Source organism: Phasianus colchicus, chromosome 18 (genome assembly GCF_987193195.1).
Source record: "Phasianus colchicus chromosome 18, bPhaCol1.hap1.1, whole genome shotgun sequence".
Taxonomy (NCBI): domain Eukaryota; kingdom Metazoa; phylum Chordata; class Aves; order Galliformes; family Phasianidae; genus Phasianus; species Phasianus colchicus.
Genome location: NC_143453.1, coordinates 6,583,718 through 6,611,273, shown reverse-complemented (window position 1 = coordinate 6,611,273; position 27,556 = coordinate 6,583,718). Strand labels below are relative to the sequence as shown.

The 27,556-nt window shown below is 54.2% G+C and overlaps 1 protein-coding gene across 2 annotated transcripts; it reads left to right on the top strand.

Moving 5' to 3' along the window:
* Window positions 1-2,263: 2,263 nt before the first annotated feature.
* FAM222A (family with sequence similarity 222 member A) lies at window positions 2,264-25,847 on the top strand. 2 transcript variants are annotated; one of them, XM_031592436.2, is made up of 3 exons: window positions 2,264-2,856; window positions 13,867-13,992; window positions 23,608-25,847. In XM_031592436.2, exons 2-3 carry the CDS (start codon window positions 13,905-13,907, stop codon window positions 24,792-24,794), a joined length of 1,275 nt encoding a protein of 424 aa, XP_031448296.1. In that variant the 5' UTR covers window positions 2,264-2,856; window positions 13,867-13,904; the 3' UTR covers window positions 24,795-25,847. The 2 variants fall into 2 exon arrangements, with proteins under 2 accessions (XP_031448296.1, XP_090008782.1); XM_090152656.1 differs by lacking the exon at window positions 2,264-2,856 and adding an exon at window positions 12,992-13,161.
* The last annotated feature ends 1,709 nt before the right edge of the window (window positions 25,848-27,556 follow it).

Sequence of the window (27,556 nt, the reverse complement as noted above, 5' to 3'; positions counted from 1 at the left end):
GCATGAATGCTGAGATATCCCTGTTTTATTGGACCATACTGAATGTATTTTAACCTTGATAAGTCAATAACTTTTCGTACAAAAGGAACCAAAGCAGATAGGCTTTCAGAGCCTTGAATGCATTTAAACCAGAGAGTAATGGCCCGGTTTTAATCCCCTGGAAATCTTTCTCATTCTGAGGGCCACTCATTTCCCGAGCAGACTGACATTTTGGTCAAAGAATTACAGCACGTATTTGTCACAATGAGAGATGAAAACGCTCAGCCCTTCGGATTGCTCGCACCAGTCAGAAATAATGATATTAAATTAAAGGGACACTGTCAGCTCCCTGATCACGGGGCTGTGCACCTCGCCATGAGATCAGCCTCGCACAGATGGGATTTAGGGCTTTGGGCTCCGCCGCCGATCCGGCCGATGCATTATTTATTTGTGCTGAGGCTGAAGGACTTTCAGAAATCTCTCTCCTTTGGCAGCGGTGGCACAAAAGCGCTCCTGCCCCGGAAAAAAAAAAAAAAAAAATGAATTATGTAGATGTATTTTTAAAAGGATGTAAATGAGGAGGTCAGAACTAATGGCATAATGGAATTCCCACCCCTCGGAGACCAGCCAACGGTCCCCTCATGGAATGATTAAGGTTGGAAAAGACCTGGAAGCTCATGCAATCCAACCGTCAGCCATTCCCCTGGAATCATAGAATCATAGAATAGCCTGGGTTGAAAAGGACCTCGATGATCATCTGGTTTCATCCCCCTGCTATGTGCAGGGTCATCAACCAGCAGACCAGGCTGCCCGGAGCCACATCCAGCCTGGCACCCTTTCAAGTGCCTGAGAACGACTTGGAGTGCCCCCACCATTTCCCAAGCAGAGCGAAGGTTCGTCTTTAGGCTGAATAAAAAAGCAATCTTTCTTTCTGACTCCCTAATAGCTTTGATTAAATTATCTTTGAAAAATCTAAGCTCCGCTCACAAACCTATAATGGCTTTATTCTTATCTCCAGCCCGCACTGCAACATGGCGAGCAGATAAATAAGCTGCAGAGAACTTCCAGCTCTGCACGAGGACCTGCCAGATCGACGAGCTGAAAATGTTTGAACTGAAACAAATGAATAGTATGAATAGCCCCGCTCAAAGAGGGAATTTATTCAATATAATGTATTTTCACAGGGAGGATAATACGTATTGTAATTACACAGAGGAATCACTCTCCTGAAAGCATATCTAGCTATTATTTTAATTTCTCAGCCTTTAGTGCTTGCTGGATCAGGAGTGGGGATGGGTGCTGCTCGTTCCCAGCTCCACTCCATACACCCAAATACCAGAGGGGCTGGGAAGGCTCTGCAGGAAGCCCAAACCCTCTGAAACTCCCCCAGATGGGCAAGGAGGAGCTGGAGGAGTAAGAAGGACAGTGAGCTCTGGCTTGCCCTGAGGCAATGAGTTTTGGGATAAAGGCAAAATGTTAGGGACCAAGAGCAACTGGCAAAGGGGAATGGTGCCCATCTCATGGCTGTGAGCCGGGAGATGTGCTACAATGATGACATTACACAGCATGAAGGAGAGCTTTTGCTGTGCTGAGACAACGAGTGAGCAGTCAGTGCAAGTGAAGGGGAGTGGGGAAAGCAGTGCTTGTGCCCTCAAATAGAGGATGGCTGCGGCACGCAGAGATGTTGGAGGAGCACGTGGAAATCAGCTGGGCACAGAAGGCTCTCCTGCATGGGGAGGGGTCGTGGGGCAACGTGGGGGGTTGAAAAGGGCACACAGCCTTGAACAGGGCATGGGGTTGAACAAGTTATGTGGGGTAAGACTGACCTTTCCTGTGTGATTTCACACTGCACCTTATGAAAGAAAACGGAGGCTGTGGCACCGTGAGGGCGGCCATCCAAGGTGTACCGGTACGGGGATCCCCACAATGACGAGTCCCCGTCGCACCTGTTGAGCATAACTACAACTCCCATCGCGCCCCGCGGCGCCCAAACGCACATCAGCGCGGCGGCCGCGCGCGGGGCACGCCGGGAGTTGTAGTCCCGCGCCACAAACGCCGGGAGGGGAAAGGAGAGCGGCGACCCCGCTTCGAATTTTCCCGCGAAAAAAGCCGCGTGGCAGCCAAGCCCCGCCCCTCCCCGCAGGACGCGCGGCGGCGTCTCCACGGCAACGCGCCGAAGGGGGCGGGGCCGAGCCGCGTGCGGCCGCCGGGCCCCGCGCGGGGCGCTCAGTGTCGCCGCAGCCGCGCGCCGGGCGGGAGGGAGGCAGCAGCGCCCCGGGGCCGCGCCCCGCGCACAGCCCGGCCCGGCCCCGCCGCCATGGAGCGCTGAGCGGCCGCGGCACCCGGCGCCGCGCACAAAGGACGGCAGGAGGAGGAGGAAGAGGAGGAGGAGGAGGAGGAGAACCGCGATGCCATGGCCCCGCCGCCCGCCGCTCCCGGGGCTCCCTCCGCCCTGTGAACCGGCTTCACGTCTGTTCCTATTTTCCTCCTATTTGGACCTTTAATTTTTTTTTTTTTTTTCCTATTTGGACCTTTAAATTTTCGATTTCTTATTTGGACCTTGAATATTTTTATCTCCCATTTGGACGCCTGATATATTTTTTTTTTCCTCTATTCGGACCGTATTTTCTCCCGATTCGGACCGCGTTTTTCCCTCTTTGGACCATTTTTCCCCATCCGGACCGTATTTTTTTTTTTTTTTTTCCCCCGTATTTGGACCTTATTCTTTATAATTTTTCGGACCTTCCCGTGGTTTTTCCGCTCGCTCACCCCCCCCCTCCCCACACTGGCCGCGCACGGGGAGGGGCGGCCCGGGGGGGGCGGCCCGGAGCGCCCCGCACCGCAGCGACCGGAGCCGGCCCGGATCGTTCTCTGACGGTAACGGGGGACGGGAGCCGGGTTGGGGGGCACGGTGGGGCCGGGATGGAGGCGGGGGGGGTGGGGATACCCCGATGCTGCGGGGCCGGAGCCGAGCCCAGGATTCCCCACCCCCCCCGCTGCAATGCCCCGGAGCCGGGAGGTTGTGTTCGGTGTGTCTGTCCGTGTCGGGCTGTCTGCGCAGGGAGCTTTCGGACGTGCGCACGTGTATATATAGGGTGTGTAGAGGCGGCCGTGGGTGCGAAGTGGTCGGGGCAGGAGCTCGGCCTTTCTTTGGGAACCACTCGCGCTGATTTTGTGGCTGATTTCGTCGGCTGTGCGCCTCTCCGTCCCCCTGCAGCGGGGTTGTGCCGTGCAGGCGAGCAAAGCATCCCAGTGATATCTCCCTCTCCCACCCCCCCGAGCGCCTTTCTCCCCGTGCAGGTGGAAGCTGCCTCCCCCTCTTTCCCAGCCAAACTTTCAGTATCGGGGCCTCCCCCTGGCGGTGTGGAGGTCGGGCACCCCAAAAACAGCCCCACTCGGGGTCCTCTCGTGACCTTGCGTGGAGCGGGGGAAGAGCGATGCTCCGTGCGTGGATCCCAAGGCTCTCTGCCCGTTTGTAGGTCAGCACGGGCTGCACCGTGGGCCCCGCCGCAGCCGAGCACCGTGTGAGCAATCGAAGCGGTTCCGCGTGGGTTTTCGACCCCAGGATGGAGCGGTGCTGTATTGGGGACCATTGGCCCATCGTGGCTGAGCGGAGACGAGCTGGCATCGCTCGGTGCTGGATTTTAATTGCAGCCTTTGGATGAGTGTTGCTGGCTCCCGCGGTGGTGGCAGCCGTGTCCCCGTGCTGTCCCCATCAGTGCTGCCCGCTGGGCACCGCGCTTCGGTTCTGCCTGCAGCAAGGTGCAGCTTGCTGGGCGTCAAAGTCACAGCCCCGGGTGACCCGACCTTGGCACGCCGTGCTGTGCCCGTACCCAGAGCCTGGAAGGTATCGGGGTTGGGGTCCTCACGGTGGGATCCTCGTGGTGGGAACCTCTTGGTGCCCACGGCTGCCTTAAGGCCTCGCCGTGCCCCTTCCCACCACCGGGCTGCCCAGCTCAGATCCGTGGGGCCGAGCACCGTGAGCCCCCAGTTCTGGGGTTGCCCATACCGGGGGTGGTCACCGCTCCGGGACCCCCAGCCCCTTCCCTCCCCCCCCCTCCTCCCAGCCCGGCTCTGTGCGTGTCCGTCTGCATCGGGCTCATGCATGCATGCAAGAATAAGACGTTGCTTCTTTCTCTTCTTCTTCTGCCTGCGCATTCCTCAAAAAGCTAATATTCATGAAAGGTAATTCAATCAAACCGCGATGCCTATCAGCTAATGCAGCAAAGCTGGCGCAGGGGTGAGAATGGGAGCCAGGAACACAAAAGCCCTGTTTTATTACCTCCTGCTTGCCTGAGAATTGCTTTTCTCCCTCGAGTGAGCCGGCTAAAGCTGGCTTTATTATGTTAACCTATTTGCGTGTCAAGAGCTATTGTGCCTCTCTTTATCTGTGTTTGTATTTGCTCGATGCAGGGAATAAAAGGACGAGGCGAAAATGGATGGCTGGTCAGTGCTTTGCACTCTGGGGGCACTGATTGGTTGCTAAGTGATTTGCATCCCCGGTAATCGCTTTTATCTCGGAAGGATGTCGTGTATAATTATAAGCCTACTGACATCTTTTGAAATCTGCCTAATGGGTGTTTTTAATTTACATGGGAAGCAGGGGCTATTTGTGTTGCTCTGATTACAGGTTGTGCGAGCGTGAGGTTGGAAATACAGATATTTCCCCAGATGTGGGGGAGCGTAGGGCTGGGGTTGGGGCCGGTGCTGGTCCAGGGATGGACAGCAGCGCATCGATCCCTGTGATGCGTCCTTGGGGTTCCATCCGTCCATCCAAGCTGGCTGTGGCCGTGGACTTTTCCCATGGAATGAGCCCAGAGGTGAGCCCATGGGCCGGTGCAGGCCGTGCTGATGGCATCCATTCACCCCAAAACCGTTGGGGTTGGTGAACCCCGTGCTCCTTTCCTGGTTCGCAGTTCCAGGGAGCCCCGTTGGCTGCAGTGCTGGGATGGGGTGTAAATGTTTAACTGGTGTCTGCGTGCAGCCAAGTGCTGCCGGATGGTGCCACGTCCCCGTGTGAGAGCTGCACCCGGTGCGTTCACACACCGCTATGGGGCTGCTGGGTTGGACGTTAGGAACAATTCCTTCTCCCAAAGAGCAGTCAGGCATTGGCACAGCTGCCCAGAGACCTGGTGGGCTCACCGTCCTGGGAGGTGTTCAAGGAACGTGGAGATGTGGCACTGCCAGACGTGGTCAGCGGGCAATGGTGGGGGTGGGTTGGGTTTGGGGGGATCTCCGAGGTCTTCTCTGGGTTGGGGACAACGGCAGATTGGGGATGCGGAGGGTTGGGGACACAGAGCCTTCCCACGCCCAGACCCGCCGGGTGGGAGGCGACTGGTGACTGCACTCCCAGCAGCCCGCCGTGGCGTGACGACAGCTCGGTAATTAATTTCTCCCGTTGGATGAGGTCAGGGCAGTGCCTGGTGAGACGCCGGGCGCATCGCAGGGCTCGCTCGTCCTTTGTCCCCATCCTGGCGGGGACACGGGGTGGCTGGGGACAGCTTGGTGAGTGGGAGGGCGGCTGGGGACTGCAGGTGCCATATGGGGGCGCGGGGCAGGGTGCTGGTGGGCACCCCGGGGTGCTGCGCCCTGCTGCTGCCCGCAGCCCCGACCCCGAGCTCAGCACCGGCGCTGCTATTTATGGCTGCCTGTAAACAAACTCCCAATGAAAGAAAGTTAATGACCTGAGACTGACAAGAGCCTGCTGGGAATTTTTATAGCCCCTGGGACTCCTTTTGCTCAAGAGAGAACAGAGCAACGTTTTCACCCCAAACAACAAGCACGCCTCATCCCATATGCTGCACCCCATGAGCACCTACGGCAGGGCTGGGGTGAGGAGGGGCACGTCGCTGTGGTGGAGCTGGGTGCCCTGCCCCCATGTGTAAAGCTGGGGCGCACGGCTCCTCGTCCCTGACAGGGGATGCTCCAGCCCTGCACCATCTGCCTTCTGCGGGTCATTCGGTCGTGCTGCAGGCTGGAGTGAGGGCTGGCTTACCATCAGCAGTAACCAAACACGAATAAAGCCTTAATACCCTGCAGCGGAGAGATTTAGCTGCCAGAGATAAATATTCATACTGCTCATGGAAGAGGGAGAGAACCCAAGTTTGGCTTTTCAAAGAGAAATTAACAGCATTTGCATGGGCTGCCCCAGAATGGGGCACGGGGCTGGCTCTATGCTGAGCTCAGCACAGTGGCTGTGCATGGCATTTGTGCTTTGGTTTTTCTCTCCCCATGTGGATGTGGCCCTATGGGGGCAGGGATGCAGGGGACATCCCAGTGGACAGGCACAAGCTGGTGATGAGCCCCCTCTGCTCCTGGTGCTGCTCCTGCTGCCATTCTTGCAGGGCTGTGGCTGCGATCACACCAGTGTTCAGCTTAAAAAAATGCCATCCTGCAAGCAGCTCGAGTTTCCCTTTGGGAAGAAAAAGCCAAAAAGCAGCAGTGAGCAGGAGCAGGCGAAGCCCCCCCGGCCATGTGCTCTGACTCTCCCAAAACGGACTGGGGGGAAGCAGTAGTTTTTCAGTAGCTCTAATGCTTGGGGATATGAGAGATTAAGGTTAGTGACCATTTTTTAACTCAATAAAGGGAAAGACAAGCTGGAGTCTGCAGTCCAGAGATATAATTAGTTCGCAGCAGTGGTGCTTTCTTGATTTAGCTTCAGAGAGCAGAACAAGACAAGGATGTTATACCCAATTAGCAATAACATACAGTCTGAGCCGCGCTAGGTGAGATAACAAGCCATTTTTATAGCTCTTCTTTACGGACTTTTTGGGGGGAAGGAAAGGAGGAGGGGCTCATGCCTTGATTTCTTGTCATTTGGGAACGATTGAGGGATGTGGGAATTCCCTGAGCCTGGCAAAGTGTTAGCCAGTGCAGGTGGTACAGCCCGGAGCTGTGGCTGTGCCCATGGGCTGCATTTGAGGATGTGGGGCTGGGGAGGACCCAACCTGATGGATGGTGACACTGGGGCCACGTCTCACTGTGCCCATTAATGACACACTGAAAGCAGCCCTACTTTGTCATGGCAGCCCTGGGTTTTACGAGGGAATGGCCGATAAAGCAAGGGCTGTGAATATTTCCTATCTGCTCATAAGTGGGGTTTATGGGGTGTGAGCCCACAGAGCTTCAGGACTCAGGGCAGGGGACATCACTGTCGTCTGCACCACGCCGGAGGGCAGCTGGATGCCCGTGCCCCATGGCACCGTGCTCACGTGGTTGATGGATGTCCATGATTCAGTGCAAACCTAGATGGGTCGGGGCTGGGAGAGTCCTGCATGTCATGGCCGTGCGCTGAGCATCACAAAGGGCATCCAACAAACCACCCAGCCCAGCAAAGAGCCGGCGATGAAAACTTGGATTAGGTTTAATTAGTCAGCTTTTAATAACAGGCACCGGGTCGGAGGTTCTTGGCACATTGCTTTCCCATCTTTACCACGTGGGCAGCACCCGGGTTGGGATGTGGGGCAGCCCCACAGCACGCATCCCATAGGGACGGGGACAGCCCGGCGCAGCGCCGCTAACGGCACCGCAATGATCATCAGCGCTCGTCGTAATCATTAAGACTATTAGAAAGAAACGTTCGCTTGAAGCTAATGTCAGACTTTCTGTTCTGCTTTGCAAACGCGCACAATTAATGCCAATCAGCTGCGGGAGGAAGCCAACTCGCAATCATGTCTGCTTCATCTCGGCTGTCAGCTGTTGCCATTCCGTGTTGTACATTTTCATACAATTGCTATAAACATAAAAGGGAAACTCCGCGTTCTTCGGAGGGCTCGCGTATTGTTCTGTGTTCATTTTAATTACTTTGCATTCAGCGGCTCATCTGGCCTCGCCGAACAGGCAGGAGAAAGTAGGTCTTTGTAAAACAAATATATAAATCTTGATAGATGCCTTATTTTCCTATTCAGCGGTTGCGTTGCATTATCTACGGCTAAATAAGAGAAGGCTGTTTAATTTCTTGTTGACGGGAGCCGTTCTGCTCCCCCCTGGGGAAGGCGCATGGGCAGAGCAGGGGAGGGGGAAGAGCCGGCGTGACTTGACCGGATGGTGCTATAATCCTCGTTACAAAAGTACACATCAATTATAAGAATTCCTACAGTAATCTCAGAAATCTATCTTTTCTGCTGAACCGGCTCATTAAAGAGCGCCATTCATTTCCATCTCTCCGGGTGAGAAAGGTTTAAATCCCCGGAGCTTTGTGTTACAAAATAGACTTAGGGGGACGGACTCTTTTTAGATATTAAAAGGAAGAAGTTGATTTTTTTGTTTTCCTTCCCCCCACTCCCCATCCCAGCCTCGCGGCGCAGACGAAGCATAACTTAATTAGGCGAGGGCGGCGGGCGCAGGGGGCTGCGGAGCCCACGCCGTGAATGGCCTCCATCTGCCGGGCGCGGGGCGGCCTCAATGAGCCTTTGAAAGGAGCTGTGCCGGGGGTCTGCCCATGGCCACCCCACAACCTCAGCACAGAGCCCCTTTGTGTGCATGGGGACGCGGGGACGGCCGGGCCGGGGTCGTGCGGAGGGTGCGGGTTGGCGGGCGCGCTGCCGCCGGGGCTCTGTGCAAACACGTTAATTTGTTTTCTTTCTTGCCTTGCCTTTTCAGGGTAATTGGTTGCATTTGAAGCCTTTGTGAAAGCCTTTGATTATAGTAATTTCGGCGGCGCGATCTACCCTGAATTCCTTCGTTGGATTCTTTCACAGCACCGCCGCTCGGGGCTGCGGTTGTGACGCGCGGCTGCCCTGCGTGCGGTGCTGCCATGGGTGGCCAGGGCTGTGGGCACAGCCATACCCATCCCAGCAGGGCTGGTTCCAAGGGATGGATTCGGGCTTGGTGGGCCTTGGCTTTAGGATGGATATTAGGCTTGCTGAGCTCAGGATGGAACAGGTCTCGGCTGCACACTGCCGCAGGTCCCTGCGTGGCTACCCGTGTCTCGTGGGGATGCTTTTGAGTTCTTTTGTGGCCTGTTTGCTGCTGCGTCTTTAGCTGTTGGACAGTGAGGTTTTGTTTCTAATGGGAAATGAAGGAAAATTCATTGTTGGGCGCTGACGTTTCGTTCCTATCCCACGTAGTGGCTGCCCTGTGCTCCTCCCCGTCCCCAGCTGCACCGAGGCCGCTCATTCCCTGCACCGACAGTGTGGGCGTCTCTCCTGAGCTGGCCGGAGCTAAGCCCTGCTAATCCAGCACATGCTGCCTGCAGGTGTCCTTGGCAGCTCCCTGTGGACTGGAGACCTCCCAGGACCTGGCAGTGGGCAGATGGCCACGATGGAGGTGGGGACATCGAATGGCACAGCCAAGTGTGCCATTGGTGGGAGAATTCCCCGGGGTGCTGGATGGAAAATGGCTGGAGAAGGCTATGGAGCCCAGCATCCCTGTGTGCTGAGCTTGGGACCCTCCAAGCCACAAAGCCAAGCGTGTCCCATCCACGCCACAGCCCTGGTGCCATCCCAACCCTGCAGCCCCCATCTCCATCAGGGCTGCAGACAGCACAGGGGCTGCTCCGCTTTCCAGAATCATCATTAACCTGTTAGGGAGAGCTGTTCCTGCTCACGGCGAAAATAGATCTTTAATCTCTGCCCAAAATAGCTCATTTGATGAGAGGCCTCCTTAAAGCTGACACATAAATTTAACCAGGCCGCCCAAGCCCTCCGCAAGGATGTCTGCAAATGCTCAATAGCACTCGAATTGTTTTTTTTTTTTTTAATTCCATTGTTACGTACACATCTGATACCTTATTTCTTCCATCAGATCATTTGTAACAGTCAGGAGGCAATTTACTTCTGTCCTCTGATTCAATTTGTGCTTTGTGCTCCCGCAGCCATTCGGCTCGCAGGGTCATCGTGGCTTTTGTGGCCCTGCATGCAAGCAGAAGGCTATTGGGTGGGTTTTATGTTCTTCTTTCATGTCGGCTTGCTCCCACTCTAGGATGCTCAGAGCTCCCTCTCATCTCCGTGCTGCTCCAACACTCGGGTGCTTGTTGCAGCTGGTGATGCTGGTGACAGGCAGTGCCAGCCTGGCTGTGCTGCTGCCCTGTCCCAGCAGCTGCCTGGGGCTCCGTTGGGATGGAGCTGCGTTATTACAATCCCCATCCCCACATCCTTTGGTCCCCATGCCCATCAGTCCCCACCTCCTTGCTGTTCCCTTGGGTTGCTCGCGGTCACGGTGTGGATTGGAGGCTCTTAAAGGGGAGAGGGTGGGGAAATGGCAGCAAGATGCTTCCTATGTAAGGAAAGGCAGGTGCTGGGCAGAGATGCTCATTGTGTTGAATGGGCAGCCTTGCTCTGAGCAAGCACTGAGGCCACATGCCTGTCCTCATGTCCCCATGCAGGGACCATCCTGTCCCCACGCATGGCGTGCTGGGCAGCAGCCGGTGCCTCCCTTCTGCATTCTCCCTCTTTGCCTTCAGTCCCCAGCCCCCATGCGATGGAGCAGTTTGGAGCACGAGGCCTCACACATGTGCCTGCTTGGTTTTGGGTTGTGGCTTCGAACCTGAGCTTGGGGAATGTGCTCCTCGCACAGCAGCATCCCATCCGTGTGCCTCACTGCTCGTGCATTCCCACAGAGCACCGCACAGCCTTGCACCCCACACCCTAACCCAGAATAATCACTTTCAGCATCATTATCCACCACAAACCCCAGCTTCCAATTTTAATCAGAGGAGCTGGTGTCGCTTTAAGATCTGCGGGTTTTAAAGATCACAAGAGGGGTTAGAGAAAATTACCCTTGACTCTTACATGCTAATGTAATCTCTAACCAGATCTGCAGCACCGCAGCTAAAATTGCTTTTTAGATTAACATTTAATTATTAACAGGGCCCCCTGAAAGGCCTGGGGCTGGAGCACGGAGGGGAGCAGGGTGCACGGTTCAGCCCAGCCCTGCTGGAGACGTTTGCAGTGCAGAGGGGGAAGGTCGTGGGCGGCCAGCAGCACTGTGCCGTGCTTTATTGCAGCCCTGGGCAAGGTGTCATCAAACTTTCTTTTCTATTTTATCTCACGCTCCCCGTGATTTACCGCAGGGTGACCTTTCCTGCATTCACTCATTCCTGCACTGCGCTGTCGGCATCGTGCGGTGTGTCCTCCTCCTGCCCCGTTCCCATTGCCAGACGCCCCGTGTGACTCAGTGACAAGGTCATGTAGCATCCCCGTTCTGCCCCTCTCCATCACCCCCAGATTCCCTTTGTGTGGTTTTTATGCCCGCTGCCCAGCCAGGCTGTGTGCTGGGGACGTGGTGCCCTCTCAGCTTCGTTAGCACTGGGCAGGGATGCACGGCAGCAGCAGACACGGCCCTTTCTTTCCCTAACAAGGGGCCAGCTTCTGCAATCCCCTTTATTCATTGTTCTGCCGAGGGGAACGGCACAGACCCAATTCAGGCTGAGACTTTGAAAGTTCCCTTTCTTCCCCCCCCTCCTGTCACATTTTCTTTTATCTAAATCCTCGCCTATGAAAGCCTCTATCGACAGCTGCGCTGGCCTTATCTCGCTGGAGGGACCTTCGTGGGGCTCTCAGAGGAGATAAGACCTTCTTATCGGCCTCTGATGTCAGAGAAGGTGCCAAACCCTTCTGTCATTGGAGCTTTAGACACAGAGGGTGTTTTTTTTGTTTTTTTTTTTTAAATTAAAGTCACAAAGACCTTGGGTTTATAAATAGTCCGATGGAGCGATAGGGCTTGGAAATTAGCAGGGTGGGGGGCGGGGAGAGAGGCAGTGGGAATGGAGCTGGGAAGGAGGCAGGAGGAGGAGGAGGGTGGGGGCGCTGCGTCCCCAACCCTATGAGAGCAGGGCAGTGCCACCTCCTGCTCCCTGCACGCCCCTGGGTGATGGGTGATGACGTGCCCTGTGCTGGCACACTGCAGTGACAGCACCTGCTGGGGCCTTGCTGGCTCAGGGCCAGCCTTGTCCTTGTCCCCATCCCAACAGTGGAAGGAGGATGGAGCGGTTCTGGGGCCCTTTGCAGCAGCACCGTGGGGCTGTAGGGCTGGGCAGCTCCATCCTCAGCCCGTTGCCCTGCTGTGATTTGTGTGGCCGTGGGCTGGGAAGGGGCTGTGCGACTCGGGGCAGGGCAGAAAATTGCTGAGTGTTGCCTTTCTTGCCATGAAAGAGCCAGAGCAGCTTGAACTAAATCGGATCCTGCTGATTGGAATTAGTTCAAATGCAGATGGAGCTAACTAAGCTGGCGGTAAGCATTTGAACGGCGCAGCGTCCAATTCCCATCAGCTGATTCAAGGGCTTTTCTGGGCAGCATTAACAAAATGCCACCGAGCGGACAGATGCCCATTGTGCGGGGGGCTGATGGACTCAGCCTGGTGCCAGGCTCGAACCCGAGCCACCCGTATGGGATGCAGGGACTTGGTGGCTTTCTGGGGCAGCGCTGGGGTTGAGGCGATGTCTGCTGCTGTCATCTGGATGGTGACAGCCCAGGGTGAGGGTCCCATCCCTGCTCCCATGGCCAAAGCCATCCGCTGGGAGTGGGGGATGCAGCCGAGCCCGGTCCCGGTGGGTCGACGCCAACTCCCAAGCAGTCAAGTGTGCTCAGGCTCTGAATAAGAAGCACTTCATTCTCTTTTCAAACTGTATAATTTCTGCCTGATTGTAATGGCATATTTTAAAATTACCAGAAATCGAAGCCAGAAAATGGATACGGCTGCTTTTACTGCGAGCTGCATTAACAAAGGATATGTAATGCGCGAAATAAAAACACCTCCCTGCCCCCCCTCCTCCTTTTTTTAAGACAGTAATAGGAGAAAATTGGTTTTGAAACTGAATAAAAGTCCCTTTCAGAGGAAATCATTTCTTTCAGGGTACCTTTGCTGAAAGTAAAATAGTGAATAATGAAAGGTGGTTACATGATTGTCTTTCATTTAGAGAGCGCTAGGACAGATGGAATCTGGGAGAAATGCAAGATTGGAATAATTGCATGGTAACAAGGCGCTTGTTGTGAAATTAGTATCTTAAGAAAGTAGTGAAAAAGGCTTTTACTCATGAATACTTCATTATTAGGAGAAAACAGCACCATTTGGGTTCTCCAGACACCTGCTCTGTGTGTGATGGCTCTTCCTCGCCTCTTGCTCCTCACATCTTGCTCTCAGCATCTCCGTTCCTGAATTTTGCAGTGCTGGAGGCCACCATGTCCCCACCCTGGGGATGAGGCAGGAGCTTGTGGTCCCAAGCCCACATTGGTCAGTTCAGAGGTAGGCAGGAGTTTGCTACCAGGTGGATGTGAGGGAGCATTGCAAGGGGTGAGGATGGAGCTTGGTGAGCAATGCTTACCCTAAGCACTCCAAGCACCAGGCTCTGCGATGGAGCTGGAGAAGCGAGATACCCTCTGTGACATCCAGCCCTGACACCTCACGTGGACCAGAAGCTGCAGTTGAGGATGGGTTTGCTATCACTGCCCGCTCTGTGCACAGTGCTGCTGCCGTGCCAGCAGGAGGCATTCACTGTGGTTCCTGCAGGACATGCTGTGTGCAGGACGTGCAATTCACAGATCAGGGGTGGAGGTGCCTTTAGCCTGACCCCTGCAGATTTCCCAGCCGGATTTTGGCACACCTCAGGACCCAAGTGGGATTTTGCTGCCTGAAGGCCGAATCCCTGCTGTGCATCCAATGGCTGCAGCTGTCCCCGGGAGCAGGAGGAGCTGCTCTGTTTCCTGCAGGAAGAGCAGAAAGCGTCACGGGGAGCACCAACCACCCACTGAGCCCTTCATATTTATTTTATAGAGCTTCATATTTATTTAAGGCTTCCATACTTATTTATTTATCTCCAAAAGAGCAAAGGCCCCTGCGCAGTGGGTGCGAGAGCTCCCAGCCTCCATGCATGCAGTCTTTGCCCAGCAGTGGGTGCGAGTGCATGGCTGGAGCCCCCCCTCCTTACCACTGTTTCTCTTCTCTTGGCAGTGCACGGTACGGCTGCGGCCGGCCAGGACTCCCAGACCATGCTGGCGTGCCTGCAGCGAACCCAGAACCCACCTGGGCAGCACCTGGCCTGTCCCAACCCCAACAAGGCACTGGAGCCACGCAAGTGTAAGTGCCCGGGGCTGTGGGGAGGGATTGCGTGCAGCATCGTGGGGCTGATGGGATGCTCTCAGGTCTGGGATGCTCCAAGATCCGTGGTGCTCCGAGAGCTGGGATGCTTTGAGGACTGGGGTGCTTCAAAATCCAGGGTGCTCCCAGGCATGGGATGCTCTGAGATCTGGATTTCTTGAAGATCTGGGATGCTCCCAGATGTGGGGTGCTCTGAGATCCAGGATGCTCCCAGGTATGGGATGCTCCCATGTCCAGGATGCTCTGGAGCCAAGCTGGTGCCTCGCTCTCAGCATCCCCAGGGCACGCACGCGCCGCTTGCTGCTTTGATGCTCCTTGTCTTATTGGAAAAGACATTTATTTAACTGATAATTAAAAAGAGCAGGAGAAGCGGGGGTGGGGGGCTGGGGGAGGAAGAAGACAAGATAAGCAAATTAAATTGGGTCACTGGGGCTGATAAGTGGAACTTCAGAAAATCTCATGCAACTGCCTGCAAAGCACAAGGCAGACAATGTCCGGTACCTGCTCACAGCTCCCAGACCTCCAGCCCCCACTCCCTCCTTTCTCTCCATCCCTTCCCCCCGTAATTACTTTCCCAGTTTTGCTGCAGCTCGCCTTCCCGACGAGCTGGCCTTTCAGATAAGCTGTAAACTAGTTACATTAAAATGGGTTCCAAAAGGTCACTCCAGTAAAGCACCTGTCTCTCCCAGCCTTTGTCTCTCAATCCAAACCATGATTAAATGTATATTTAATGAGCCTGCTTTAGGCAGGCGTGTTTGACCTCCCCGGCTGGGAAAGACGCATTAAGATTCTCAAGTGATGAATGTGTGTTTTAAAGAGGGGAGTGGATATTTTTCTGCTGGTCTCAGTTGGATTTTTAAACATTGCAGGCTGAAGACAAATCAGCTGCTAAAGCTCTGCTTGTTAGTGTGTGACAGCCCCTAGGCATTTGTTTAATGATCTGTATTTTCCCGGAGACGTTTTCCCCTCTACCTGGGCATCCTGGCACCACTGGCACGGGGTGGCACCAGCATTGCCCAGGGGTACACGTGGGAGTTGAGGCTGTTGTGTTGGGGCACAGGATGGATGGGACCGGTGACCCCAAGTGCTTTGTGCCAGGCACCACTGAGGTTTTGGCTCTCGGTGAAGCAGGCACGGCCCGTGTGCTTGTGCTGAATCCGTGCTGCTCAGGTCTCTTCCCTATTAGTGTCTGGAAGGAAAATGAATGTTGCTCTTGTAAAATTATTCCTAATCCGTCATGCCTGAGCAGCAGCACAGGGCTGGCGCGAGGGCTGCGGCTCCCGGCGCTTCTTGGTGCCATGTGCTAATGAGTGGAGCTGTGCCCTCAAGGCCAGGGCCTGCAGTGCAGACCCCAGTGGGGTTCATTGGGGAACCCCAGGAGAGCAGCACCGGTTGTTCTGTGTTGTGCCCACTGTGATGCTGAGGTCAGGATGCACCCATTTGTGCCTATAGTGGGCGCCCAGTGCATCCCAGGAGTGGCTGAGGGCTGGGGGCTGTCACAGCCCGTTTGGTATGATGCCAAGGAGCACCACCCCATGGCCTGGTGCAGGGGATTCAGTGGTCCCTCTCATTTCCCATCCTGCTGAAATGTCATTTCCCAGCTCCTGAAATGGAGAAGGTGCCAAAACAACACGGTCTGGGGAGCTGGAGCCTGGATGTGGTGCTGCCATGCAGCAAAGCACCCTCAGCAGTGACAGCCACCCATATCCCAAAAGGGTTCCCCAGCCCCAGGATCCCCAAACTGCATCCCTGGCAGTAAGGGCGGCTTGCAGAGCTGCCGCCACAACCAAACCCAAGCAGATGGGGAGTTGCACAGGCACTGGGGCAAAACCACACTCTGGGGTTCATTCCCCCCCGTCCTCAGTGTGCACTGCTCATAGACACGTTCTCCCAGTGTGCTTGCCGCTGGCCAGGTCACCTTAATCAAAGTTTAGCTGACCGTATGTTTCCGCTCATTATGGGAAAATACAGCATGTCTCTCTCCTCTCTGCCTCCTGCTATTTCAAATTAAATTGCAGGTGACATTCAGGGCCACGCATCTGGTTTTGAATACAATTTTCCCTTCTTTATTTATGGCACCTGCGGTAAGCGGGGCAGGGAGGAGCTCGTCCCGCAGCGCCTGCCTGGCTATTCGGACAAGATAGCATTTTCTTAAAACGAGACACAATTTAGAAGTGCCTCTGATTACTTAATTTGCTCCTGAGTATCTCAGTAATTATCTTTATGGGTCTTATTTCTGTCCTCTGGCATTGTTTCTGTCGATATTAAATGAGTCTGGCTCTCGGCACATTGGCCGTCTGGCCCAGCACCACTGTGAAATCCTATTACCCTGCCGGTGCCACTGATTAATTTTTGTATTAATTTCACGTAGAAGGTGAGCGGATTCATTTTCCTGCCCGTGGTGGGAGCCAACAGCCCCAGCACCCTCATCCCCTGGTTGTTCCCTGCACGCCAGTCCCAGCACATGGTGCTCCGTGCTCCGGCACAGCCGCCTCTGATCATCCACTGCATCCACTCTGGGTGATGGCACCATGATGCTCACAGCAGCAGCCAGGTTTTGTCACTGGTGTTGTGTTCTGGACATTGCACTGGGACGGTGCCCCACTCCAGCAGGGAGTAGGAGCTTTGGAAGGAGCAGCATCCTTGGGAAGATATCACGTCCAATTAACTCCAGCAGGCTGCTCCCTTTTGATTTTATTCCGTGTGCATTACAGGAATCCTGAGCTTTATTTAAATTATAAATCAAATAGTACCATTCTCAGCTTGGCCAAACTCTTTGCTTTACTTGCTCTCTGCAGCGATGGCTTATATTTAATTAAATGTTCCTTTCTGTGTGCCCACCTCCGGAGCTCACTGCGCTGCCGTCAGCTGGCCGGGCAGTGGGGGGCCGTGGGATGGGATCAATATTTAGCCAGGAGGGATGGGCAGCTCCTTGAGCTCTTAAGCTTTAGGACGTGAACTCCCAGTGCAACAACTTTCATTGCGTTGCCCATTGCAGGGCTGCCCAGGGGCTCGTGGTGCTGCAGCCCTGGGGCTGTGGGTTGAGAGATGCCCCAGTGAACTGCAGGTCTGGCTGGGAGGGCAGCACGCTCCATTCCTGCTGGATTTGTCCCACTGGTGCTTTCTCGACCTGCTCGTTTGTGGTGCTGACAGCTGCAGGCTCGTCTCGTTATTCCCAGCTGCCCCATTACTGCAGGGTAGTCCAGGCTGGTTGGAAAGGTTGCTCCACTCTGCAGCCCAGCTGCAAATAGGGGGATATTTCCCTGGCTCTGCTCACTCTTTCTACCATCAATATGGGCATTGTGGCTGCATGCTCTCACCTCGGTCCCAGTGCCCATCAGCTTCACCAAAACATCCCCTTGGGGATGCTTGGTTCAGGGTCCATAGGTCAGTGCAGCACCTGATGTCACAGTGCAGGGAAGATGGGGAGGGCCAAAGCAGTCCCTCTGAGCGCTGCAGCCCCAGAGAAGGGGGATGCTGTGTCCTTGCTTTGATGCACCAGAGGGCTGTGGAACAACCCCACCTGTTTCTCACACATCAAGAGCTTTGCTGAGCTGTGTTTTCTCCCTCCTCGTCTGCTCCCTTTTTATTTTTTGCAGATGCCTTTTAGAAAGATGAGATAACAAGTGCCATTTGTTTACCGAATCCTGTTGTGGAACAAAAGGGGGTTGACATGCTCACATCAAATGCCACCTTGTGCTGCAAACATCACAGCTGTAGGGTCGGATGCTATAGGGACAGCTTTGTGCTGTGCATTGCATGTCGGTCCCAAGCTGTTTTTGGGGCATTCCAAATGTCCCTGTGCACTATGGGACGCACCCATGGCAACTCACCTCTGAGTGATAAAACTCTTTAATTGCATGTGGAATCAAATGGCATTGAATGGCTTCTCATTACACAATTCTACTTACACCAAGGGCATTTTCATTAAAGTAGCTGCAGCTAAGCTCTGCTTTTGTACACACCCATAAAATATCATTTTAATTTCATGAGGGGTTACACATGAGTGAAATAAGATTAATTCTTTCATTTTCAGTTTCTGGAAGGGATCGGTTAATGATGGTTCTGTGTATTTATATACGTGCCATAAAAAAAAGAGTTCAATTAACTGCCATGCCCAAAATGTGCTGTTGACTTGCACTTTCCCTGCCAGGAAATGCTGCAAAAACACTTTCGATCGGTCACGTGTGCAGGGGGAGATGGATGGGTGGGGGAGCTGTGAGTGGGCATGGGGTCAGCCTACAGGTGAGATCCCATGGTTGTCAAGGATGGAGCTGGGCCTGAACCTTTGTGTGCGTTCAGCCCCTGATAACCCATCCCATGAGTGATTTTTATTTGCATTCAGACTTTTCCTCATCGCTCTTTCGTTCTCAGCTATTGCAGGGCTTTTTGCTACCGGTGCCTTAATGGGAACTGTAGGAGCTTCAGGAGTTTTGCAGTGCCCTGGTTTCCATCGGTCACACCAGCCATTGGCATGAAAAGTCCAAGTTTTGAAACAGATCTTATGTTAAAACGCTGTCATTGGCATGCACCTGGCCCAAGTAACTGAGTGAGGGGCTGGGGTGAGCTGCAGGGCTGTGTAGGGGTCCCTCCCATTGGTGGCTGCATGGTGGGATGGCATCAAGGTGGCATTCGGATGGCATTGTGTCAGCCATGGGATAGCACTGGGATGGCATCAAGATGACATTGGGTCAGCCAAAGGAGTGGCATTGAGATGGCATCAGGATGGCATTGGATCAGCTGTGGGGTAGCACTGGGGTGGCATAGCATCAGCCAAGGAATGGCATTGGCTTGGCGTCACAATGACACTGGGTCAGCAGCGGGGTGGCACTGGGATGGCATCAGGGCAGCATGAGGGCAGCATCATGGTCTCATGAGAGTGACATCAGTGCAACAATAGGGTGGCCTTGAGGTGCCCCTGGGGACAGCATTGGGGTGGCACCGGGATGCCATTGGATTTGAACTGGGGTGCCATCGTGGTGCTGTTGGGGTGAAACAGGGGAGCTATTGTGGTGCCATCAGAGCAACACAGAGGTGACATTAGCATGTCCCCAGAGCCAGCATCCCCACGCCTGCTGGCCACGGTGCCGCGGCAGCGCGCGGTGCTAATACCTCGGCGAGGAGACAAATAGAAAGTGACACATGTGTGTGTAGACTGGTATTTGTGGTGACGCTTTGACTGCAGATAATAAAGTGCTCGCCCTGAGGTGATCCAATTCAGCAAACGCCTCGGCAAAGCCGCGCGCTCCTTCAAGGGAGAGAATAAAGGGGAGGAAAAAAGGCCCGTCTGAAATGACATGTCAGCCTAAAAAGGGAACGTGTTAATGGATGAATATCTCGGGATGGCAAAGCCCTGCTCTTCCCTTTGTGCTTTGTCATGAATTTTGTTGTCTTTGCACATTACGGCTCCTGCGCGGCTGCCGCTCGAGGTTTGCCACCTACGTTTATTCAGATGGATTTCTCCAGCTATTATTCCTGTAGTTGTTTTTAATTTAAGACCTTGAAGCCGGTGCGCATTTTTCTCTCACCGGGGCGGCTCTGCTGGGGGAGGCTTTGTGGCAGCTGCGTGCAGAGCGGGGCTGGGGGCTCCCGGTAACGGGGACTCTTGCAGTTGGGGTGCTCCTGCAATGGAGGGGGCTCCTGCAAACGGTGGGACTTCTGCAAGCAGGGGGTCTCATGCGTGGCAGAGCCCATAGCAAGGGATGCCGTGGGGCTGCTGTGCACCCCGGGCAGTGCTGGTGGGGGGCTGGGGACCACGCAGGTGCAGACTTCCCCTGCTGCATCCGCCACGCGGCGGTGGCCTCTGCACCACCCATCCTGGGGACACGATCACCATAGAAACCGCTGCACTTCAAAGGGTGGAAAACGGCAAAATCCGACAGGGAAGGAAGGAAGGCGTGTAACAAGGGCAGTGCCAGTGCAGCTCGGCCAGGGCAGCATCCCCACGTGTCCCCACGTGTCCCCGTGTGTCCCCCCAGTGCCAACATGGTGCCACTGGTACCCGTGAAGCTTTGTCAACAGGAACTTGGGACCCCAGCATCAGGGGTTTTTGTATTTGTCAACACTCACCACGCTTTGTTTGTTTTCTTCCAAGTGTTCTGCAAATATTTAGGTTTTTAAAATCTGCTCGCTGTTTTGCAGAGAGAGAAGGGGACTGCTGGTCTATTTTAGGAGCTTTGAAGTCGCTGTGACTTCCCCACTACGTGGGAGAAGAGCACCTCATCCCAAAGCTGAGTGAGCTCTGGGCTCTTCCAGAATGGAATTCCTTTTGGGAGGAAGGAGTGGAGCCTCCCCATGTCCCCGTGGGGTGTGTGGCAATCGCTGGTGCTGGCTGCTGCCACCGCATCCCTGCCAAGCCCTTGTCCCCTCCATGTGCTCTGATGTCCTGCTTGTCCTCTCCTCAGCTGGGAATGCCTGGATGCAGCAGGTGCTGCGCTGAGAATTGTGCAGCCAAAAGCAGAGCAAGGACACTGCTTTGGCTGGGGGCATCCCATCACCATGGCACAGCTCCTCCAGTTTCTCTTGCCACCGGTGCCAAAGCGTTCCCATGCCTTTTGTCAGACATTTTGCACAGGCTTTTCCTCGGAGCGCAGCAGGGCTGAGGCTGCCCCAATCCATAAACAAAGATTTATTTCGGATTGCCGCGTTGTCAGGGCCCAGGTTTTAAATCTGTGTCTTGAACCGAATTTGGTGGCCAATTTGCTAAAGTAAAAAGTTGTTTAGCTGGAGGCGTAATCTTATAAGCCTATGCTGCCATTATAATGGCTTCTCATTTCTGCCTAGCTTTCCAATAATGCTTTGAGCAGAAGCTTGGAGTAATATAAAAAGCCATAGGATTATTACTGCGGGCGATGCATTTTCCATTTACAGTAATAAAATACTGAAGAAACAAAACAATTTAAAATTCCAATAAAATTCAAAACAAATCTTTGGCTGCTGAGCAGATTCAATTATTTAGCTGTTATTGAGTGCAGGCTGGAAAAATAGAGCAGGTCAGGGAGGGAGGGGGAACCCAACGCTGGCTGTGTGTTGTCTTTATCTGGGGAGAAAGGGAGAGGAGGCAGGAGATGGCCAGTGGCACCCAGTGGGACAGGCAGGCACCAATGGGTGTTGCGAGGATGGGAATCATAGAACTGTGTGATCATGAAGATTGGGAAAGACCTCCAAGATCATCACGTCAACCTATCACCACTATGTCTGCTCATAGAATCATTAAGATTGGGAGAGACCTCCAAGACCTTCATTCAAATCCAGCCATCAGACCATGCCGTGTTAAGACTGGAAAAGACCACCGAGATCATCAAGCCCAACTGCCAGCCCATCACCACCCTGCCCACTAACCCATGTTGTGCAGGTTGCCCTTTGAGCCACTGCTGCCTCCATCATCCACATCCTCCTCCTCCTCCTGTGGCTGCGTGGATGAGCTGCTCACCAGTTCAGCATGCCCAGTGCTCACCATGGGGAGCAGAGGGGGCTGCACCACATGCCCCCACCTTTAGCATGACGTCCCCAAAGGTTCAGCTTCAAGAAGAGGAGGGGGGAGAAAACTGCCAGCGGCCGGCTGAGCGTCGGGCGGGCTGTCTGTGCCTGACGGGTGACGGCGGTGCTTCGGGAGAGTTTGCATCTCGCAGTAATTACAGCCCGTTAGAAAGCAGTAATTACTCCGGAGAGGGGGAGCCGCTTACCAGCAGCGCGCACGAGCGCGCCAGGAACCTCTTGGAAATTGGTAGCTCTGTAATTTTCCCAGTGGGGGTTTGGTGCGTCACCCTGATATGTGACAACACACTGAATTTGTGACTTGTCAAATCCAACCCAGCTGGTGCAAAGAAGGCGACAAAGGAGGCTCCTGGCTCTCCCTCGGCTAGCTGGCAGCCGTGCGTGGGGCCATCGGCGAGCGGTGATGTGTGGGGCAATGCTGCTCCATCCATCCATCCATCCCCCTTTTTTGTTTTTAATTTTTTTTTTTTTTTTTTGCTCAGAAAGGAGTGTTCTCCTCCTTCCCTCCGTGGAATGGGTTCATTAGGGATTCTGCAAGTGTCACCAGCTAATTAGTGTCATGTTAATTGAGCATTCACGATGCTGCCACCTCCAAGGACAGCGGTGCCGGCGTGAAGGGGAATGCAGATGCATGGTGCTCATGGTGCTGCTGGGCAGGTGCCCCCAGTCCCCACCGGGTCCCAGAACTGGTCATACTGGGTGGGTTTGCCCAGCATGAGCAATGCCCGTATTCTGCTGCTAGAGGCTGTAACATTAAATCCTGCTCAAAGACCCTGGTTTTAATTGGCTTAATATACTCGTTAATAACAGTGTCTATTTAAGACACCTGTAAAAAGCCCATAACATTAACTTAATGGGAGAAATGGTCGGTGAACACTCTTCCATTCTGCCTTTTAAATTACTGGTGTGCCGTGTTAATGGAGAGGAAAGGGGTGGCCATCCATGGCCTCGCTCCCTGCATCCCTGGAGATGTTCCCACTCCTCCATGGGTGTTGTACACCAGGGCCCAAGGGTGCGAGTGCCCCAGCATCCCCCTAAGTGCTGCTTTTAATGTCGAGCCTTGCTCTTGCAGGCACAAGGAAGGGTCCCTGGGAAGGCTGGGCTCCATGGTGGCACTTGGCATGGGGTGGGCTGAGGATGGCTGTTGGCTACCGGTCATGCTGGCAACTATTTGAGGCAATGGCAGTGCTTAAGCCCTCTCCACAGTGGGAGATGTGGGGATGTTTTGGGCAATGGGACAGTGGATAGATCCATGGAAGAAACCCTTGGGGCCTGTCTCCTTTGCCTCCTTTTTGGCAATGTCAGCAATAACTCCATGGATGGAGGCAAATTCATGGGCACCGTGCGGGGGTCCCAACACAGTGCTGCATTAGGAACTGGAAGCCAACCTAGCCCACCACTGCACACACGTGCTGGCACGGACGTGTGCACGCATGTGCAGATTTTAAACACCTAATTTATTCCATCTATTAGATAGATTTTGTAGATTTAATCATTTTCACAGTTGGTGGCTCATTGGATACTCAAGATAAACTCCAAATGAAAGTATAATGGGTACGACAAATGAGTTTTCACACCAGAATGGCAGAAACTTGCTTGGGAAAGAGTTTGAAAGGAACAAAAATATATACATATATAATTTTTTTTTTTTTCTGCAGTGCTTTTGCTGACTACAGTAGGTTACCACAGTTAATTTCACCAGTTTTGTTCATCTGTAAAATTGCATAAAAGTGACATTTTTGTGCTCATTATAGGAACTGCTGATTTATGGCTGGTAAATGCAATGCTTTTCCATTTTTGGTGAGGTTCTCGTAGCAGCGCAAAGCACCCATGAAATTGCTTGTATAATGTAGTTTAAATCCAATCTCAGAGAAAGATTCCCCCGTTGGGTAAAGTGACATTTCCATTCTCCACACCGGGTTTATTTTAGGCCACTTAGAAGTGACTTTCTAAGCGCGAGGGGGCAGGTTTGTGCCGTGACCTCTTTTCTGTTGGGTGGGTGATGCTGGAGAAGGAAAAGGAGGAGGATGTGGAGGAGGAGGGGGTGAGGCTGAAGGGGCCTTGGAGTGGGATTGATGCTGTGCTTTGCTCCCGCAGGCGAGACGGCAGCACCCATGCATTCCCCGCGCTACCCCAGCCCTGCCGAGCTGGACGCCTATGCACAGAAAGTGGCCAACAGCCCGCTGACCATCAAGATCTTCCCCACCAACATCAGGGTCCCACAGCACAAGCACCTTAACCGAACGGTCAATGGGTACGACACCACGGGGCAGCGCTACAGCCCCTACCCCGTGCACGCCGGCGGCTACCAGGGCCTCCTGGCCATCGTCAAAGCCTCCAGCAAAAGCGTGGTGAAGAACGCGGAGGGCAAGCGGACTAAGCTGTCGCCTGCTCAGGCCGGCGTCGCTCCCTACCCATCCTCAAGCACTTTAGCCCCAGGCCCCTCCTGCGCCGGCCCGCTGAGCTACCACCAGAAGCAGCTGGAGGGCCCCGTGCCCCCCACCGTGGCGGTGGCGAGCTCGGCGCTGCCGCTGGCGGGCCGTGGCCTGGCGCTGCCGCCCTCCAACCTGCCCTCCATCCAGAGCATCATCTACCAGCTCAACCAGCAGTGCCAGGCCCAGGCCTCGCAGCCTGCCTGCCCGGTGCTGCCGGCCGCCCACCCCAGCCCGGCCAAGCACGGCGCCTTCCCCGCCATGGCCTCGGCCTACGCCGTGCTGCCCGAGTGCCGCAAGGGAGCCGAGCTGCCGCTGGGCTCCACCCCGGCGCTGGGGCCGAAAGCGGGGCTCTACCCCGACGGCGTGGACTACCTGCTGTGGCAGCAGAAGCAGCAGCAGCACCTGCGGGTGTACAGTGGGGGCAGCGGGGCCCTCAGCAAGTCGCCCGAAGCCTGCGCGGCCGCCTCGCGACCCTACGGGCCGGCAGGGGAGAAGGTGAGCTCATCCCCATTGAACTGCATGCACGGCAACTTCGCGGTGGGGCAGTACTTCGTGCCGCCGTGGAACAGCGTCCTGGTGACCCCCACCAGCGACTGTTACAACCCACCACCCGAGCTGGGCCCCGTGCCACGTGAGCTCGGCGTGCCGCCAGCCGAGGGGCTGCCCAGCAAGGCGCTCTGCAACACCTCCATCCTCAGCAGCAGCCTCCAGTCGCTGGAGTATCTCATCAACGACATCCACCCGCCCTGCATCAAGGAGCAGATGTTGGGCAAGGGCTATGAGACCGTGTCTGTGCCAAGGCTCTTGGACCACCAGCACGCCCACATCCGCCTGCCCGTCTATAGATAAGGGACAGCTGCTGTTCTTCCCAAAGCCAGGATGGCGGCCGGGCCCTCCGGCACCGTGAGGCCGTTGCGGGGTGATGGGGTTGGTTGGGGTCAGTTGCCGACACGGGTCCCGCAGGTACTGGCATGGAACCGGGCTCATCGAACCGCGTGCGCCCGCTGGAAGCCAAGGATGAAGGAATGCTTGTCTTATATAGCTCAGAAATCATTTTATTTCCACGAATGTGAACAGGGAATCGCTACGAGTTGCTGCTATCCAGGGAGAGGAGCTCCGCTCTGCGCACGGCGCGGGCTGCAGGCAGGGTCCCGCCGCGCTCACCTTTAGCTGAAGTCCGTAACTTGCACTGCTTTGATTAAAGCTCATAACTGGGGACAGCCTGGACACTATTTAAGAAGAACACTTGAAAACTTGAACAGATTTTTTCTTTTTTTGTTGTTTTATTTTTTCATTTTTTTCAGTTGCACACAGCGCGCATCTTGGGTGCCGGCCAACGAGGGGGATGATGAGCCCACGGCACTGCGCCCATGGTACAGATTTCCAAGGTTTTGGGTTTTTTTTTTTCTTTTTTTTTTTCTTTTTTTTCCCCTTCCTTTTTTTTCCCCTTCTTTTTTCAACTGTCTGTTATACCTTTGTTCCATTCTAGAGGCAGACAGTATGTAGGACGACGTTCAGTACTGCATCCAGCCATCGCACCACTGTGGGATCATGGCATGCTTCTTCATCTTTTCTTTCTTTTTTTTTTTAAGCAGTTCAAAAATGCTCATTTTGCTCCGTTATTCACTCTGTGTAATTATGTGCTTAATAGGTTTATTCATTTAAAAAAAGCATCACAAAATGTTTTTTGATGAGTCAAGGAAACAGGAACACTACCCCGAGGAAACCCAAGGTGATTGTGCTCAGAAAAGAGGTACTGTATCCCTGAAAGGCCTGTTCAAGCACTAAGTGCATTTACAAATCTCTGAGAATGTTTTTTTTTATACTAAAATCGACCATTATATTCTACTGTGAGAAGTGCTGTCTGCACTTATATTGTTTTAAAAATGAGAGAAAACAAACGAGAGGAAAAAAAAAAAAAAAAACGGAAAAAAAAAAAAAAAAAACCAAACCACAAAACCTGCAAGCTGTGTGTCCGGATGGTGTTTTTCCCAAAGTAAAACCAGGATGTCACTGGATGTGTGCTCTGGATTTTGTTTGCTTGCTGTGGCTCTCACCCAGCCCTATAGGGACCCGCTGTCCCACCCCCAGCCCGACTTCACCCCGCAGATTTTAGGGCATGGAGGGGCACCTATAAATAACCTCCTAACGACTCTGATCTGTTAATCCAGCCATGGCACCAGGCAAGATGTACGCATGTGTGTGGGGTGTGCGCCAAAGCCCCAGGATTAGGGGCCATGGCCCCACGTGCACTGGGGCAGCGCTGAGCCCAGTGGTGTCCCCACCTGATGCCATCAGGTGTGTGGCACTGGTGGCACTGCTCCCCATCTGTGTGAAGTTATTTGCCCCATAAAATTGGCAGCTTCCCACCCCGAGTGATAAGTGGGTTGCATTAGGATACGGGTACAAATGTTCTTCCCAAACCTACCAGAATAGGGATGGGAACAGGGATGGGAACAGGGATGGCCCATCACTGCACCTGGCAGAGCAGCTCCATCCATTTTGGTCGCACTCTGCCATATGTATTTGTGGGGACAGCAAGCAGGCATAACAGCCAGTCAAGGCAACAAAGAGGAATTGGGGCAAAAGGACAACCAGAGGGACAGCAGTGTCCATGGGGACACCCAGCAGAGCCACAGCCCGGCCATGTGCCGGATGGAGATGGGAGGGAGCGCTCTGAGCTGTGCTCCAGCACATGGGGCAGTGCCACCTCCATGGCAGCACCCTCCCTGCCTGTGGAAGGGCAGCTTTTTTGCTCCACAAATATCTTCCTATTAAAATAATCATCATAATTTTTGAGGCAGGCGCACGCCAGGCTGATATTAAACTTCGCAGCCGCCTTTGCTGGCTGAGAGTGAGGAGGAGAGACAGGCAATATAAATGGCACGGCTGCGAAAGGACTTAAAAAAACCCATCTCTCATTTTGATTGATATTAGCTTCACAAATTAAGCCTTAGATTTATCTAAAAATAAATTTGCTTCCTCGCTCCGCGTGCTGGATGACAAGTGCTTTTCTCTTCCCTTTGTTGGGTTTGTCATCGCCGGCACGGCAGCGTGGGAGGCGGGGGCTGCGCCCAGGGGGCTGCAGGGCACAGGGGGGTGGGCATGAGGCAAACATAGGCTGTATGGGAACTGTTGAGTCCCGGCCTGAAGCACTGATTGAGCACCTGGGAAAAGGAGCTGGTCAGCTATGGGAACACAGGTGAAGGCAATTCATGTGTGTGATCAGAAGGGGGTGGAGCCTGGCTGCACCTCTTAGACCTCATTTAAGGGCTGACTGCTGCTAGGGAAGGATCTCTTTCTGGAGATTCCCTTTTGGTGAAGCTTTTGTCTGTGAACCTGGAATCTTCTGAGACAGGTGAGCAATCCTCTTCCTTTATAGTACCTTCCTATGGTGCTGGTCCTGTCATCACACCTTTGTTGTAACTTCCATTGCACTGATCTGTACAATTGCTACTCGAGCCCTGAGTCACCATCCAGTGAAAGGAGCATGGGGGGTGATCCTATGATGCCACCATGGTGTCCCTGTCACCAGCAGTATGGCTGTGGTGCCCACACTGACAGCACTGTAGCCACGGTGTCCCCATCACCACCATCATGGCCACGGTGTC

Excerpts from the sequence above, each read along its gene's own strand:
- FAM222A (XM_031592436.2), top strand. The coding sequence starts at position 13,905 with ATGCTGGCGTGCCTGCAGCGAACCCAGAACCCACCTGGGCAGCACCTG. Across the intron at positions 13,993-23,607 it reads GGCACTGGAGCCACGCAAGT|GCGAGACGGCAGCACCCATG; the intron begins GTAAGTGCCCGG and ends TTGCTCCCGCAG.